We start from the raw sequence: 17,116 nt of genomic DNA on the forward strand, positions 1-17,116 counted from the left end.
GAAATTATAGACCAATTAGTCTGACCTCAGTGGTGGGAAAGATGCGGGAGTAAATTACAAAGGAAGAAATTACGACACATCTGGATAGCAGTAACAGGATAGGTCAGAGTCAGCATGGATTTATGAAGGGGAAATCATGCTTGACTAATCTTCTGAAATTTTTTGAGCATGTAACTCTGAAGATGGACAAGGGAGATCCAGTGGATGTAGTGTACCTGGACTTTCAGAAAGCCTTTGGTAAAGTGCCACATAGGAGGTTAGTGAGCAAAACTAGGGCGCATGGTATTGAGGGCAAAGCACTGACTTGGATTGAAAATTGGTTGGCTGACAGGAAACAAAACAAGTAGTGATAAACGGTTCCAATTCGGAATGGCAGGCAGTGGCCAGTGGGGTACTGGGACCGCAGCTTTTTACAATATATCTTAACCATATACATGGTATTAGTGATAACTTTAGCAAATTTGCTGATGATACTAAGCTGGGTGGCAGGGTGAAATGTGAGGAGGATGTTAGGAGATTACAGGATGACCCGGACAGGTTAGGTGAGTGGACAGATGCATGGCAGATGCAGTTTAATGTGGATAAATGCATGGTTATCCACTTTGGTGGCAAGAACAGGAAGGCAGATTACTACGTAAATGGAGTCAAGCTAGGTAAAGGGGCAGTACAAAGAGATCTGGGTGTTCTTGTACACCACTCAATGAAGGTAAGCATGCAGGTACAGCAGGTAGTGAAGAAAGCTTATAGCATGCTGGCCTTCATAACAAGAGGGATGGAGTATAGACGCAAAGAGGTTCTTCTGCAGCTGTACAGGGCCCTGGTGAGACCATGCCTGGAGTACTGTGTGCAGTTCTGATCTCCAGATTTGAGGAGAGACATTCTGGCTATTGAGGGAGTGCAGCATAGGTTCACGAGGTCAATTTCTGGAATGGTGGGATTACCTTATGTTGAAAGATTGGAGCAACTGGGCTTGTATACCCTTGAGTTTAGAAGACTGAGAGGGGATCTGATTGAGATGTATAAGATCATTAAAGGATTGGACACTCTGGAGGCAGGAAACATGTTTCCGCTGCTGGGTGAGTGCCGAAACAGAGGACACTGCTTAAAAATACGGGGTAGACCATTTAGGACAGAGATGAGGAGAAACTTCTTCACCCAGAGAGTGGTGGCTGTGTGGAATGCTCTGCCCCAGAGGGCAGTGGAGGCCCAGTCTCTGGATTCATTTAAGAAAGAGTTGGATAGAGCTCTCAAGGATAGTGGAATCAAGGGTTACGGAGATAAGGCAGGAACAGGATACTGATTGAGGATGATCAGCCATGATCATATTGAATGGTGGTGCAGGCTCGAAGGGCAGAATGGCCTTCTCCTGCGCCAATTGTCTATTGAAACACATGTTATAGCGGAACAACTTGTATCGACAAGATTCACCTCAGAAATTCACCAAAGATCCTGAGACAGCACCTTCCAACTCTGAGATCACTTTCCTCTTTCCTCAAGGGCAGAAGATACATGGGAACACTACCTGCAAATTCTCCAAGCCACTCATCAACCTAACTTGGAAATATATTGACATCCCTTCACTGCCTCTGGGTTAAAAATCTGGAATTTCCTCAGAGGGCATTATGGCTCGACCTACAGTATATGGACTGCAGAGATTCAAGAAAGCAGCTGACCAGCATCTTCAAAGGCAACTTGGACAGGCAATACATGCTGGTGAGCTAGCGATGCCCATGTCCCATATGCAAATAAAATTTGTTGAAAAGCAACCAATGGTTAACTTATTTTTAAAAATTTGCAGTTGCAGGGCAAATATATAAAATATTACAAAACTGAAGTGGTCTCCAATCTGTGTATTACATTACACAATTTTAAGTAACTGAGGAGACGGTAGCATAGTGGGTATCATCGGACCATTAATCCAGATGTCCAGTCTAATGCTCTGTAGAGATGGGATCAAATCTTGCCAGACAGCTGGTTGAATCTACATTCAATCACTAATTCTGGAATTGAAATGTAATGTAATGGTGAATCATTATTATCCCCCAACCATCTGATTCACTAACATCCTTTACGGAGGTTTTGAGACCATCGCTATTTTTCTTTTATTTCTCGCATTATTTTGGAACTGACACTTGAAGCTGAGAATTGAACTTTGGTTCTCTCCTTCCTAAAACAAAATGCTGTTCAAAGACAGATGTTTGCTGTTGGCAACTGGCCTGACAAGATAATGCACTGAGAACACAATGGATAATTTGGCACATAGTTGTTGTATATTCAGGGATTGGTAACTTGTTAGATGTTGAATTTGTCAAACAAGGGAGGTCTGTCCTGGCCAGCCAATCACAGAGAATGTTGAAACAGACAGACAAAACATATTGAGAGACTAGGTTTTGGACTAGAACAGTTTTACTTTGGAAGCTGCTGGACTGGACTGGGTATTATTTTGGTTTTGCTCTCGCTAGTTATTCTCCAGTTATTGACTTATTGAAGTTCTTTTCTCAGAACCTTCAGTCTGTAAGTAATGAGTAAATTGTCTTTAGAGATCTATTTAAATCCTGTCTGACCAAGACTTTGGAAATCAAGCAAGCTACGCAGTCACATGTGCCTCCAAAACAACCAATTGATCAACAATTTCATTAAGACCTGTGTTCAATGTTGAAACAGTTATCAAACTGGTAAATTATGATTCTTTTACTTTATTTAATGTATCCCTTAAATATGTCTATTTGTCAGTCAGTGAGAGAATATATTCAAAGAAGATTAGGCTCTAATATTAATTAGATTGTCGTGCGGTTTATCTGTATTTCCGCTAAAGTTACATTCGTGCTTAAGTCATAAACTTAGTCTCCAAGATGTTGTTATTTGTGAAGTCTGGTTAGGAACAACTGAGCAATTTTGAGGGTCATTAAATGGTTCAAGTTCAGTATGTTGTGAATCCATTGATACAGAGGCTGATTTAGTTTGGCTTGCTATCCCTTACCTGGCCCATATGACTCGAGATGTTCTCTGACACTTAACTGCCTTTTGCACTGGGCTGTCAAGCTCCTCAGATCAAGGGTGATTAAGAATGGGCAACAAATGCTGGCCTTGCCAGTGATGCCAACATTTCACAAAAAGATTAGAAAAATAACTGACTTCAACTTCATAAATGTATAACTTATACTAACAGCTAAGTGAGTCATAAATCCATGATTAAGAAGCATTTTTATAATATCATTTCCTGCAGTCCAAATATAAATGAAGAATTTACCTTCAACATATTGATACATTGAAATATCAAACAAAGCAGTTAAGTAAGTCTGCCAGTTTAATCTTTGCTAAAATTGACAGATTTTCAGCTGGGCATTGGAACAAAGTGAAAGAGAAGAAAGAATTTATATTCCTGATTCTGTATTAAATATATCAATTTTGGACAAGGATGGACTTAGTCTTTGCTATGATGTCTCAATATAGAGTCACACAAGAGTGACTAAGGGTAATAACCTAGTGGTATTATTGTTAGACTATTAATGTTCTGGAGTCCCTGGTTTGAATCCTGCCAGAGCAAATGGAGGAATTTGAAAACTAATGCTCTTTAGGAAAGGAAACTGCCATCTATACCTAGCATACAGATCACTCCATAGCCACAACAATGTGGTTGATTCTTAACTGGGCAATTAGGGATGGAGAATAAATGCTGCCAGGACAGTGACGCCTACATCCCAGGAATGAATAAAAAAAATGCAGCCCAGTAAAAAAGCCCTTCGCACATTCAAAAAAGCCTACAGCTATCAAGACATTTTTCCTTTATTAAAATACACTGCCCAGCAAGTTATTGTTGTAGAAATTAGGTATTTCTTGTACACATGATGCATTGAGGGAGTCGAGAAAACCAAAAATTTAGGCATAATCTAGGGAACAAGTCAATATATCATAATAATTAATTTATCCCATAACAATTTTAAAAATGCTTGCAGTTTTAAGTATAAGATGCTGAGTTGATTTTGACAAATGAGTAGCTGTAAATTCTGGAGTGGGCTGAATAACTTCAAAGTAACAAAGTAACAATCTAAATGAATGCTAACTTTCAGAAAATAAACTTGTTTGCACTTCCTCAACATGAAGGCGATTAGCATAGCTTTCTTAAGACAACTGCCACAATCTCTGCCACCTAGAAGCACAAGGGCAGGAGATGTATGGAAACACACCACCAAGTCAATATTCACCATCCTAACTTGGAAAAACATTGTTGTGTTTTCATTGCCACTGCATCAAAATCCTGGACTCTGCCTTCCCAATAGTCCTGTAAATGCCTCTACAAGCCAAAGACTGCAGCAGTTCAAGGCAGCAGCTCACCACCACCTTTTGGGGAACTACGGATGAGCAACAAATGCTAGCCAAGCTAGCATTGTCCACAACGCATGAACGAGTAAAATATAACATTGATTTTGAGTGAAAATGTGCAATAGCAAGACGTAGCTAGTGGAGCAGCTTCTGTACTTTCCAGTATATACACTCATTTTATTATGCACATAATAATTAAATGACTAGTTGTCCTATTGCTTCATACCAGAAGAGGTGATGTCTTTGTTGGAGCAGGTATGGTCCTTATCAATTACTATAGCACCAATAACCTCACTTTTGTTTGTTTGTGGAAGTAGTGAATCAGAAGACATACAGTAGAATAAGGCACAGATTGGATCAAATTCAGGGTCGGGCTCCAAATCACGTCTTGAGCGAGCATGCAACTCCATACTCATGAGTACAAGATACTGCACCTGAAAACAGAAACAGTTCAAAGATAATGCAGATTTCCCGTAATTTGTTCATCATGAAATTATAGTAAGCATAGCCAAAGCAAAGGGTATGAAAATCCAGAACCAAAAACACAACAATATGTTGGGTATGTTGTGGTTCTGTTCGCCGAGCTAGGAGTTTTTGTTGAAAATGTTTCGTCCCCTTTCTAGGTGACATCCTCAGTGCTTGGGATCCTCCTGTGAAGCACTTCTGTGCTGATTCCTCCGGCATTTATACTGGTTTGTCTCTGCTGCTCCCGATTGTCAGTTGCTGTCCGCTGCAGTGGCCGGTATATAGGGTCTAGGTCGATGTGTCTATTGATAGAATTTGTGGATGAGTGCCATGCCTCTAGGAATTCCCTGGCTGTTCTCTTTGTCTCAAGGACAAAGGACCCGATATCTAGCATGAGCAAAACCAATGTAGCGTACAAATTCCCATGCAAGGACTGCACAAGACACTACATAGGACAAACAGGAAGACAGCTAACAACCCGCATCCATGAACACCAACCAGCCACAAACGACACGACCAGCTATCCTTAGTAGCCATACACTCATGATAATCAACATGAATTCGATTGGGACAACACCACTGTTATAGGGCAAGCCAAACAGAGAACAGCCAGGGAATTCCTAGAGGCATGGCACTCATCCACAAATTCTATCAATAGACACATTGACCTAGACCCTATATACCGGCCACTGCAGCGGACAGCAACTGACAATCGGGAGCGGCAGAGACAAACCAGTATAAATGCCGGAGGAATCAGCACAGAAGCGCTTCACAGGAGGCTCCCAAGCACTGAGGATGTCACCTAGAAAGGGGACGAAACGTTTGCAACAAAAACTCCCAGCTCGGTGAACAGAACCACAACAAGCACCTGAGCTACAAATCTGCTCACAAACTTTGAATATGTTGGGTATACTGAGCAGCATCTGGGAAAACCAAAACAGTTAATATTTCAGGTCTGTGACAGAACACTACAGATCTGAAATACTAAGTTCCCCTCCAAGGCATGCACTACCCTGATTTGGATATATACAGAGTCATTCCTTTAGTGTCAGAGTCAAAATTGTGAATTCCCTCCCTAATTGCACGTTGGTCTACCTGCAGCACATGAACTGCAGCAGTCCAAGGAGACAGCTTACTACTGCCTTCAAGGGCAACTAGAGATAAGCAATAAATGCTGCCCAGCCAGTGATGGTCACCTCCCAAGAGTGCATTATAAAAACCTCTCCCTCTCCAAAGAGGCTATCAGACTTGCTGAATGTTTCCAACATTCCCTGTTTTTTTTTATTCCCTCCCTCCCCCAGATTTCAGGCATCAACAGTATTTTGCTTCTGTGTAGAAATTCTGATCTTTAACTTTGGTTTTAAAACAAAATTAGGACAACCCTCAACTTTACAGCACATTTTCCTAAGCTGTGTGTACTTTTATGCAATAAGAATTCTAACATTCTTAAGTCTGAGTTACTCAGACAGCAGACCTGTCACTAGTGGAGAATCTCCTAGAATTGATCGTCAGGAACAAAGTGACAGATGCTTATAAAAGTACAAGATGATCGGAGAGCCTGTTTTGATTTAGGCAGTAGCTGACTAATTTAATTGAATTTTCTGAAGAGGTCACTCACTGCCTTGCTGTCTGCCTATTTGTATTTTCAGAAGCAAAAAAAGGTTCAACAGAAGTAACAGAACTGGATTTACTTGTGATACAAGTTCAGAGGTAGGATATATTAGGAATGAAAGGAACTGATTTATGAATGTGACAGATGGAGTGGCCCAGCGATCTGTACTGAGCTTTTCACTAAAAAGACTTAAATGAAGGAAATTTGTAAGCTGCATCAATGGGAGGAGAGGCTTATAAAGGCACACAGATAAATGAATGGTTAAATGTGGCAGATGGAGTTCAGTGTGGGCAAATCTGAATTTATGGACCATAATCAAACACCATAAAGAACTGCAGATGCTGTAAAACAGAAACTGCTGGAAAGCTCAACAGGTCTGCAGCATCTGTGGAGTGAAATCTTAGAAAGGGGCACTCTCTCCACAGAATCCACCAGACCTGCTGAGCCTTTCCAATAATTTCTGTTTTTGTTTCGGAGTTTATACACTTTTGTTTAGAGAAAGGCAAATTAGGGCATTTGCTTAATCATGAGGGTAATGGTGAAGGAACAAAACTGGAGGAGAATCAATTAGATCTTGACATGTAATTAACATCACTAGAAGTACTACTAATACTACTACTACTACGACGACTACGACGAAACATTACACTCACTTTTATCTCTCCCATTGATTGGGATACAAATTGAGGAAAGCATGCTTCAGTCACACACAGCACTGACCAGAACCTTTTGACACATTGCATTCTTATGAGGGTACCAAAATCTATAGGTATAGTAACAATAGAAAGAGCAAGCAGGCTGCATGACTTGGTCTGCATACCTTTGATTTTACAATGAAGAATTATCTAAAAAGATAGTTGGAATTGAAAGTGATTGAAAAAAAAGGTTGATGCTGAGGAAATATTTCAGCTGGTGAAGGGAGGTGGGGGTGACCTCCATAGCAATGGGAGGCAATCTTTATTTTGCTCAGCAATATATTTTCCTTTTCCTCTCCTCCACACTTGTATTTAAAGATAAACCAGAAATGTACATCTTTGCTTGTTGCATCAGCTTGTACTTATCTGGTTGTGGAGTTCCACAGTCTAACCAGATTCTGGATAAACAATTTTCGTCAAATTTCACAATTGGATCTCTTAGTAATTATCTTATGGTTACAACCAGTCATTCTGATCTACTATATAAAAGTGTAAATATGTTCTGTATATCCATTCCAACAAGTTTGAACTATTACATTTATCTAAAAACAAACCCAAGCTGTTCAATCTTTCCTGATAGTATAATACCAATTCTGGTATCATTCAAGTTTGCAACTTCTTAATGCCTCTTTGTTCTTTGCATACTAGAGACAGCAAAACTGTTCACAGTACCAAGTGAGGTACAACTGTGCAAGTCTACCACAATGTTTCAAGTCCAACCTTCTAGAAATGAAGCCAGTACTTTGCAGGATTTGTTTTGGTAATTATCTTATTAAATTTCACTGAAGATTTAATACCTCGTGCAAAGCTTTTGCCTCCTGGAGGTTTTGTTGGCTGACTTTGAAGCCGTAAGTGTTGTTCAGAGTTGGTCCTTCTATCTGAGACGTGCTTTTCTTAGCAGACTGAAAGGCAAACTGGTTCTGGAAAAGTACACAAACATGGTCACGTACAGTTGTGAAATAGCTTAAGTACTAAAAGCTTTTTTCAGAATAACAGCTTTTTTGCATTGTTTCTCTAAATACTTACCAGCTAATAGGACATTCAAGATACTGAATTACCTTAACATAAGATTGATCAACAGGCACAAGTCTGTAGTCCGGATGCCTTAAAGAAATTGCACTGAATGGCATTGCATTTGTGGGATTTTGTTTCTATCTGCAGTGACTCAACTCCAGATGTTATGTTGATGCAAGTTTTTTCCCTTTGCAGATGGATGTAAAATACATTTACTTGGTACATATTAATGACCATTGTAATCAATAAAAGGTGGTTCCAAAGAATTGCAAAGTGTCAGAGCATTAAAACCATGAGCTAGTTACTTTAAAAAAAAGAGAAATCTTTAGAACGATCATTCTTTGTTTAGGAAGGTGTTTGCTCAGTTCATACAGATGTCCAGATAAATCATAACCACAATTAACCAAGTTTATATTAAGTTTACAGTAGCACCTTGCACATGAATAGTACATATAAACATTCACTCTGCTCACCAGACCGGTACAGACTTGATGCACCTGTCTCCATGCTGTAGGCCTGTGAATTTAGGCTATGCCTTGCAATGCCTTTAAAAACGTTTGGCAAGTCAACAGTTTCATATCGATCAATGCTACAAAAGCATTTGACAAAATTATTCCCCAAGATTGCAGAACCTATGTTTGACTCGAATTGAAGGGATTAAGCATCTGCACTGATGACTACACTGGGAGCAAACAATGATGTGCAAGTGTAAGATTTTGCCTGTTAAGACCTACCTGAAGATCCGTTTTACACAAATGGTTTAAAATTGATGGATTTTATGTCTGCAGTGAGGTTTTTACTTTCCAGGTTATGTCCACTATTAACAATTGCTAATTATATCTAATGTTTAATTGACCTTGTGCCAAAGAAATATTACACATTGGTGATAATTTGAATATCCAACAATAAAGTCAAGACAATAATACAGAGTGAAAGGAGACAACTTATTCAGCAACAACTTGAATTGAATTTTAGTCTCTCTTAGAATGGTGAAAAACCAATTATGCCAGTATCATCCACAAGAAGAGATTACCCTAGTTATCCCTGATGGTTTCTAGCCTGCTTAGGAATCAGTAACAGATGCTTCTGCCCAATGCTGAGGTCCAAGTGGAGGTGATTTCCCATCCTGGTCTGTGGCCTTTGTTTACTTACCCACCACATCCACTTAAGGGAAGAAACAGAAATCAGCAGGTAAAACTTCCACATCTAAAATGTGCAATAGGCTCCTAATTGCAGTACACTCCCTGATTTTCACTGTAGATTGGGATCAAGAAAAGTGGCGAATGTTCAAGGTTGGAGCATTCAGTTAAGATTGATCAGATATGTCAGCTAATTATTGGGTCATGCTACGTTCTAGCTGAGTGAAAGATGTGGGCAGCCAATTTTCAGTCTATAAATAAAAATAAGACATTTAAACAGTGCTTGGCCATACAGAAGTTAAATATTGCTGAAAAGAGAGGTTATTGAAGTTGCATTAAATCAGTATAAGATAAAAAGCTTTGGCAACATGACTGTCAGCAACATGGCTGCATCTTGATTTCCTATTTTAGAGATCACTAATTTTAAGTTAGCCCTTGGCAAGAGCAAGATAGTGATTACTTAATTTAGCTTTCCATAATGTAGTAAATGTCTGGCCATTTTGGTGTGCTACATTGGAAATGTTTATCTCCAAAATTCTGTGAAAAAAAATTTTTTTTCTTTCCTCACAACAGGTACTAGATAAACATTAGCCATTTTCCGAACTGCCAAATTCTGATGACAAACTACAAATAACTATGCTAAGACATATGCAGGTTTAATAAATCCTTTTATGTTGTACAGCAAATTCAAATGTCTGGGGGGGGGGGGTGGAATTACACTTTCATGTACACCTAAAAACACTGCAAATGAGCCTTAAAATTTTTCATATTACCTTGAGTTGAGTGGTCAGTAGTACTCGCCTCAAGGAATCAGAATTACTTCCTCTTCTCTGACTGGTCTTCTGAATCCTGGGCTCTGAATAGATTAAAAAGGATATGTATAATAAACAAAAAACAAATCACAAAACCAAACTGTTAAAGTTCAGCACAGCATGATATACAGATTAAGACCAGTATTTGGTAGCTGAAGCAAAAAATAGGAGCAGGAGTAGGCTATTTAGTACTTCGAGCCTGCTCCACCATTCAAATGGCTGTGGCTGATCATTTTACACAGTTCTTTCCCGCTTTCTCCCCATAACTTTTGATCCCTTTAGCTTTAAGGACGGTTTCCAAGAACAACTTAAATACATTCAATATTTTGGCCTCAATTGCTTTCTTCGTCAGAAAATTCCACAAGCTCATCACTCTCCTGGTGAAATTTCTCATCTTGGTCCGAAGTGGTTTATCCTGTAACCTTAGAGTGTGCCAGCCCTAGTTCTGAACTCCCTGGTCACTGGCAATGTCCTTTTTACATTTATGTTGTTTAGTCATGTTAGAATTTTATATGTTTCTACGAGATTCTCCTTCACTTTTCAAAACTCCAGTGAAGGTAACCCTAAGCAATTCAGTCCTTTCTTAGCCAGAACAACCTATCTCTGGAATGGAGACTCTAAACCACACACAATTCACTAGGTGCAATCTCACTAAGACCTGTACAATTGTAATAAGGCATTCCTGTTCTTAAATGCTCACACTATAAAAGGTCAACATACCCTGTGCCTTTTTCACAGGCTGCTACAACTGCATGCTTACTTTCTGCAACTGGTGTACACCACCACCCAGGTTCCATTGTGTCTTCCACTATTCAGATAACCTGCATTCTTGTTCTTGCTACAAAGTGGGTAACGTCCCATTTCTCCACAACATACTTCACCCCTCTATTCACATTCAACTTGTCAAAATCACACTGAAACATTACTGTGTCCTCCGTGCAATTCATCCCGCCACCCAGCTTTTTAGCATCTGCAAACTTAGGAGATATATGTAGTTCCCTCGTGTATATCATTAATAAACATTGTGAATTGCTGTGGTCCAAACACTGATCTCTGCAGTAACCCAACAGTCCCTGCTGCCACTCAAAATGATCAGATTATTCCTACTCTTCACTTCCTGTCTGGCTATCGCATACCCTATCCATATTTAAATATTCCCACCCCCATACACTTTGCATGCTAATCTCAATTTGTGAGACCTTACCGAAAGACCTCTGAAAGTCCAAGTAAACCACATCTACTTACTCTCCCAATCAACTCCCCAAGTTACATCCTCAAAACATTCCAGATTTGTCAAGCATAATTTTCATTTCATAAATCCATGCTGATGTTGTTCAATTCTGTAACTATTTTCCAAGTGGTCAGCTATTAAATTATTTATAACAGACTAGTATTTTCCCCACTACCATATGTTAGGCTAACCAATCTATAATTTCTTGTTTCTTGTCTTCCTTTTTTTTAAAAAAGTGATGTTAACAACTTTCCAAACCATAGGAACTCTCCTAGAAGGCCTACTGAAAGATAACCACCAATGTATCTACTATTTCTAAAACTACTTCCTTAAATACTCTGGGCTGTAGATTATTGACCCCTAGGTTTGAAGGTCAACAAATCCCTATCAAGATAAATAAATGAGGAACAGCTATCAAGTTAAAAGGTGAAATCCCAATAAACCTTGCACCAATACCTATGATGCTAAAAGAAATTACAACATCCCTAATGCTGCAACACCACTGATCTTCATGCTTTGTATTGCTCAAATGCTCCCTGGCATATTCAGTACAATGCATTTTTGTATGTCAATTACAAAAGGTGCCAGTGCAACTTATTTGCTATATCTAGCTGTGTCTAGACGTAGAAATACGTTGATAGTTTAAAAAAATTGATAAAAACCTAAGTATATCACTAACTATAGATATAATTTAGCAACTATCAAGCTAAAAATACTGGATCACCAAAAGAATACAGAAGGAGTAGTGGCTCCTGAGATACCACCATCCCTCTTATTTCCCTTTACTTTTTTGAAGCCATCCCTTGAACAAGTCGTGGAAAAATCATGTCTCAAACTTGATTGAGTTTTTGAAGTATCAAAGAGGATTGATGAGGGCAGATTGATGGACGTGCTTTATATGGACTTCAGTAAGGCATTTGACAAGGTTCCGCATGGGACACTAATGAGCAAGGTTAGATCTCATGGAATACAGGGAGAACTAGCCATTTGGATACAGAACTGGCTCAAAAGGTAGAAGACAGAGGGTGGCGGTGGAGGGTTGTTTTTCAGACTGGAGGCCTGTGACCAGTGGAATGCCACAAGGATCAGTGCTGGGTCCTCTACTTTTTGTCATTTACACAAATGATTTGGATGTGAGCATAAGAGGTATAGTGAGTAAGTTTGCAGATGATAACAAAATTGGAGGTGTAGTGGGTAGTGAAGAGGGTTACCTCAGATTACAACAGGATCTTGATCAGCTGGGCCAATGGGCTGAGAAGTGGCAGATGGAGTTTAATTCAGATAAATACGAGATGCTGCAATTTGGGAAAGCAAATTCTTGCAGGACTTGTACACTTAATGGTAAGGTCCTATGGAGTTTTTCCTGAACAAAGAGACCTTGGAGTGCAGGTTCATAGCTCCTTGAAAGTAGAGTTGCAGGTAGATAGGATAGTGAAGGCGGCATTTGGTATGCTTTTCTTTATTGGTCAGAGCATTGAGTACAGGAGTTGGGAGGTCATGTTGCGGATGTACAGGACATTGGTTAGGCCACTTTTGGAATATTGTGTGCTATTCTGTCTCTTTCCTATCATAAAGATGTTGTGAAACTTGAAAGGATTCAAAAAAGATTTACAAAGATGTTGCCAGGGTTGGAGGATTTGATTATAGGGAGAGGTTGAATAGGCTGGGGTTGTTTTCCCTGGAACGTTGGAGGTGGAGGGGTGACCTTGTCGAAGTTTATAAAACCATGAGGGGCATGGATAAGATAAATAGACAAAGTCTTTTCCCTGGGATGGGGGAGTCCAGAACTAGAGGGCATAGGTTTAGGGTGAGAGGGGAAAGATATAAAAGTGACCCAAGGGGAAACTTTTTCATGCAGAGAGTAATATGGAATGAGCTGCCAGAGGTGGTGGAGGCTGGTACAATTGCAACATTTAAGAGGCATCTGGATAGGTATATGAATAGGAAGAGTTTGGAGGGATATGGGCCTGATGCTGGCAGATGGGACTAGATTGAGTCAGCATGAAGTTTCCGTGCTGTACATCTCTAAGTCTATTCCACATTTTTTTCCAAAAATGACAAAAACAAAATAAATGAGTCAATTAGCTTTGCGTTGGTTATTAGATTACTTACAGTGTGGAAACAGGCCCTTCGGCCCAACAAGTCCACACCGACCCGCCGAAGCGCAACCCACCCATACCCCTACATTTACCCCTTACCTAACACTACGGGCAATTTAGCATGGCCAATTCACCTGACCTGCACATCTTTGGACTGTGGGAGGAAACCGGAGCACTCGGAGGAAACCCACGCAGACACGTGGAGAACGTGCAAACTCAACACAGTCAGTCGCCTGAGTCGGGAATTGAACCCAGGTCTCAGGCGTTGTGAGGCAGCAGTGCTAACCACTGTGCTAACCACTGGGAAAAGACCAAGAATCAAATCTTTAAAAGAGGTTATAGCTGGGCACTTGGGAAAAATCCAAGGTAATTGGACAGAGTTAGTACAGATCTGTGAAAGGCAAATCACGCTTAAATCAATTTATTGGGACTTTTAAACAGTAACGTACTGTGGAAAAAGTGGAGCCTACTTACATACTCAACTTGGATTTCCAAAAATGCATTTGAGAAGGTGTCCCAAAAAATGACTATTGTGCCAAGTAGAAGCACATGGTTTAAGTAATGTAAAGTCTTAGCAGAGAGAGAAGACTGGCTGGCTAGCTAACTGGCAGAACATGGACCTTTGTTTGACGTGATCAGTGGAATCCTACAGGAGTGTCTACTGAGGCCTCACCACTAAGCCAATGACTTAGCTCTTAAATTCGCAGATGACAAAGAGCTAGGAAAGTGTGTTGTACAGAAGACCTAAGGTGGTTGCAGATTTGAATAGGTTGAGTAAATGGGCAGGAGTCAGGCAAATGGAGTATAAATGTAGGGAAAATGTGAAGATGTTCACTTGGCAGGAAAAATAAAACATACAGGGAGAATGACTGCAGAATTGAAGTGCAGAGGGATTTAGTTATTCCACTGTATAATCCACAAAATGTCAGCATTCAGGTAACAAGTAATCAAGGAGGGTAAAGGAGTGTCATCCTTTATTAAGAAAGGATCTGAATCTTAGGAGGTTTGCTGCAGTTACATAGTGAATTGGTAAGATTCCATCTCAAATACTCAGTTTTGGTCTCCTTATATAAGGAAGGATGCAAGTGCACTAGAAACAGTTCAGAAAAGGTTGATATCTGGAATGAGTGAGCTGCCCATGAGGAAAGGTTTGGTGGATTGTGTTTTTACTTCTCTGGAGTTTAAAAGAGTGAGGGGTGACTTGGTTAAAGTATATTCAGACTGAACTGTTTTGATGAGGATTCATTTTCTTTTTCAAGGCTTTGTGTAACTTTGAAACAATGCCTCTGAAGGAGATAGAGGCAAAGTCATTGGATATTTTTAAGGCAAAAGCTAGATAATGTTTTTTGTTAGGTCAGGGAATTGAGGGCTTTGGGGATAGAGGGGAATGTAGAATTTCAAACAAATAAAAATCAGCTATGATTGTACTGAACAGGTAGAATGGTCTCATTGTGTCAAATGCCATAATATAATCCAAATTTGTATGTTTCTTTGCATAATGTCATCCAGAAAATGAGCAGTTTCAACTACATTAACAAGACATGGTTTCATTCACAAGTCAGCTTTGTCGAAAAGCAGTTCAGACAGGGATGGAGGGCAGAGGAGAAAGTACTTTTTTGACACCTTCCTGGCGCTGATTCAAAACAGTACAGAAAGCATAAAGTAGCCTCATGTTTCTTCAGATGTGGAGTCCTCGATTATTCGTTCATGAAATGTTGGTACAGCTAACAAGGTCAGTATTTGTTGCCCTACTCTAACGGCTGCTTGGCCATATTTGAAGGGATTTCAAATCATTCATAGTGTTGTGGATTGGAAACCACACAGAGATATACAGCATGGAAACAGGCTCTTTGGTCCAACGTGTCTGTGCCAACCAAACATCCTGAACTACTCTAGTCCTATTTGCCAGCACTTGGCCCATTTCCCTCTGAACCCTTCCTATTTGTATACTCATCCAGATCCCTTTCAAATGTTGAAGCTGTACCAGCCTCCACCATTTCCTCTGACGGATCATTCCAACTTGCACCAGTCTCTGCATGAAAACGTTACCCATTAGGTCCCTTCTTACCCTAAACCTATGCCTCTAGTTCTGGACTCCCCCACCTCTGGGAAATGACCTTGTCTATCCATGTCCCTCATGATTTTATAAACTTCTGTAAGGTCACCCTTTCAGCCTCCAAAAGGTCAGACCAAGTAAAAACAGCAAATTCCTTCCTTGGGAAGGAGATGGGTTTTTCCAATAATGAATGTTAGTTATGATGCTCATTGCTACCGAGACTAGATTTCACTTCCAGATTTCATTAATTGAATTTGAATTCTGTTAGCTTTGAACACAACAGACGTGACCCTCAGGCTAAACCATCACCAGTCATGTCTCTAATGGAAGAATGACTTACGTTCTGTTAAGACTATGCACAGCAAAAATACACCATCTTCCATTCTGTGGTCACAGGAATTTGGGCAAGTTAACAAGTCTTGTACATGAATAAAACAATAATGGTCCAGTCTCAACCACACAGTAACTGAATAGATCAGGTTTCTATAGGCAGTGGCAATAAGGAGTTCAACGTGAGAGAAAGCGTGTGAAGACTTATCAGCCTTCTGGACCCAAAGAGAAAGTATTTGGCAATAACAATTTGAAAGTAATGACCAATACCTCACTTAAAGCTGCAACAAATCGAGTTGGCAGACAACTGTCCAGAAACTTACTTTAACCTAATAATTGATGTTGTAGAGGACAGTGAATGTTATGTCAGAGCACAATTCTGATTCAAATGGGCCGAGGAGCGTCAGGAGGAGTTTAATTTAGATAAATGTGAGGTGCTGCATTTTGGAAAGGCAAAATAACGGCAGGACACTTAATGGTAATGTCTTGGTGAGTGTTGCTGAGCAAAAGGAACTTTGGCGGGCAAGCTCATAAATTCCTTGAAGGGAGAGTTGCAGGTCGACAGGGTACTGAAAGAGGTATTTGGTATGCTTGCCTTTATTGGTCAGTGGATTGAGTATGGGAGTTGGGTTATCACGCTGCATCAGTACAGGAAATTGTTTAGACCACTTTTGGAATACTGTGCTTAATTCTGGTCTTCCTACTTTCGGAATGATGTTGTTAAACTTGAAAGAATTCAAAAAAAATTTACAAGGATGTTGCTGGAGTTGGAAGATTTGAGCTATAGGGAGAGGCTGAATAGGCTGGGGCTTTTCTCCCCTGGAGACTGAGGGGTTTATAAAATCATGACTGGCATGGATAGTGTGAATAGCTAAGGTCTTTTTCCCAGGGTAGGGAGTCCAAAGCTAGACAGTATAGGTTTTAAAAGTGAGAGGGGAAGGGTTGAAAAGGGGCTGAGGAAGCAACGTTTTTATGCAGAGGGTGACGAGTGTATGAAATGAGGCTGGGGCAATTACAGCATTTAAAAGGCATCTGGATGGGTATATGAATCGGAAGGGTTTAGAGGGATACAGGCCAAATATTGGAAAATGCAGCTAGGCTAATTTAGGAAATCTGGTCAGCACGGACAAGTTAGACCGAAGGGTCTGATTCCATGCTGTACATCTCCATGTTCAGTTACAATATGATGAAAAGAGACACAAGACAATTAGATTGCATGGTCCTTAAAAACAACAAACAAACTGGAATTTAAAAGGTTAACATGTTGCATTTTCTTTTGCCTGCACACATTTTGAAAGGAAAATACTGCTTTATCATCCTTAGCCTATGGAAATTCGTAT

The 17,116-nt window shown here is 40.0% G+C and overlaps 1 protein-coding gene across 1 annotated transcript in view; it reads right to left on the reverse strand.

Moving 5' to 3' along the window:
* rev3l (REV3 like, DNA directed polymerase zeta catalytic subunit) overlaps positions 1–17,116 on the reverse strand; it is a 213,889-nt gene that overhangs the window by 65,436 nt on the left and 131,337 nt on the right. The window contains exons 15-17 of the mRNA XM_060848723.1: positions 10,022–10,104; positions 7,893–8,015; positions 4,550–4,757 (exon numbers count right to left, since the gene is read on the reverse strand). Coding sequence (XP_060704706.1) covers positions 4,550–4,757; positions 7,893–8,015; positions 10,022–10,104 — 414 coding nt within the window. The remainder of the gene's footprint in view (positions 1–4,549; positions 4,758–7,892; positions 8,016–10,021; positions 10,105–17,116) is intronic.

This window comes from Hemiscyllium ocellatum, chromosome 3 (genome assembly GCF_020745735.1).
Source record: "Hemiscyllium ocellatum isolate sHemOce1 chromosome 3, sHemOce1.pat.X.cur, whole genome shotgun sequence".
Classification (NCBI taxonomy): Eukaryota; Metazoa; Chordata; class Chondrichthyes; order Orectolobiformes; family Hemiscylliidae; genus Hemiscyllium; species Hemiscyllium ocellatum.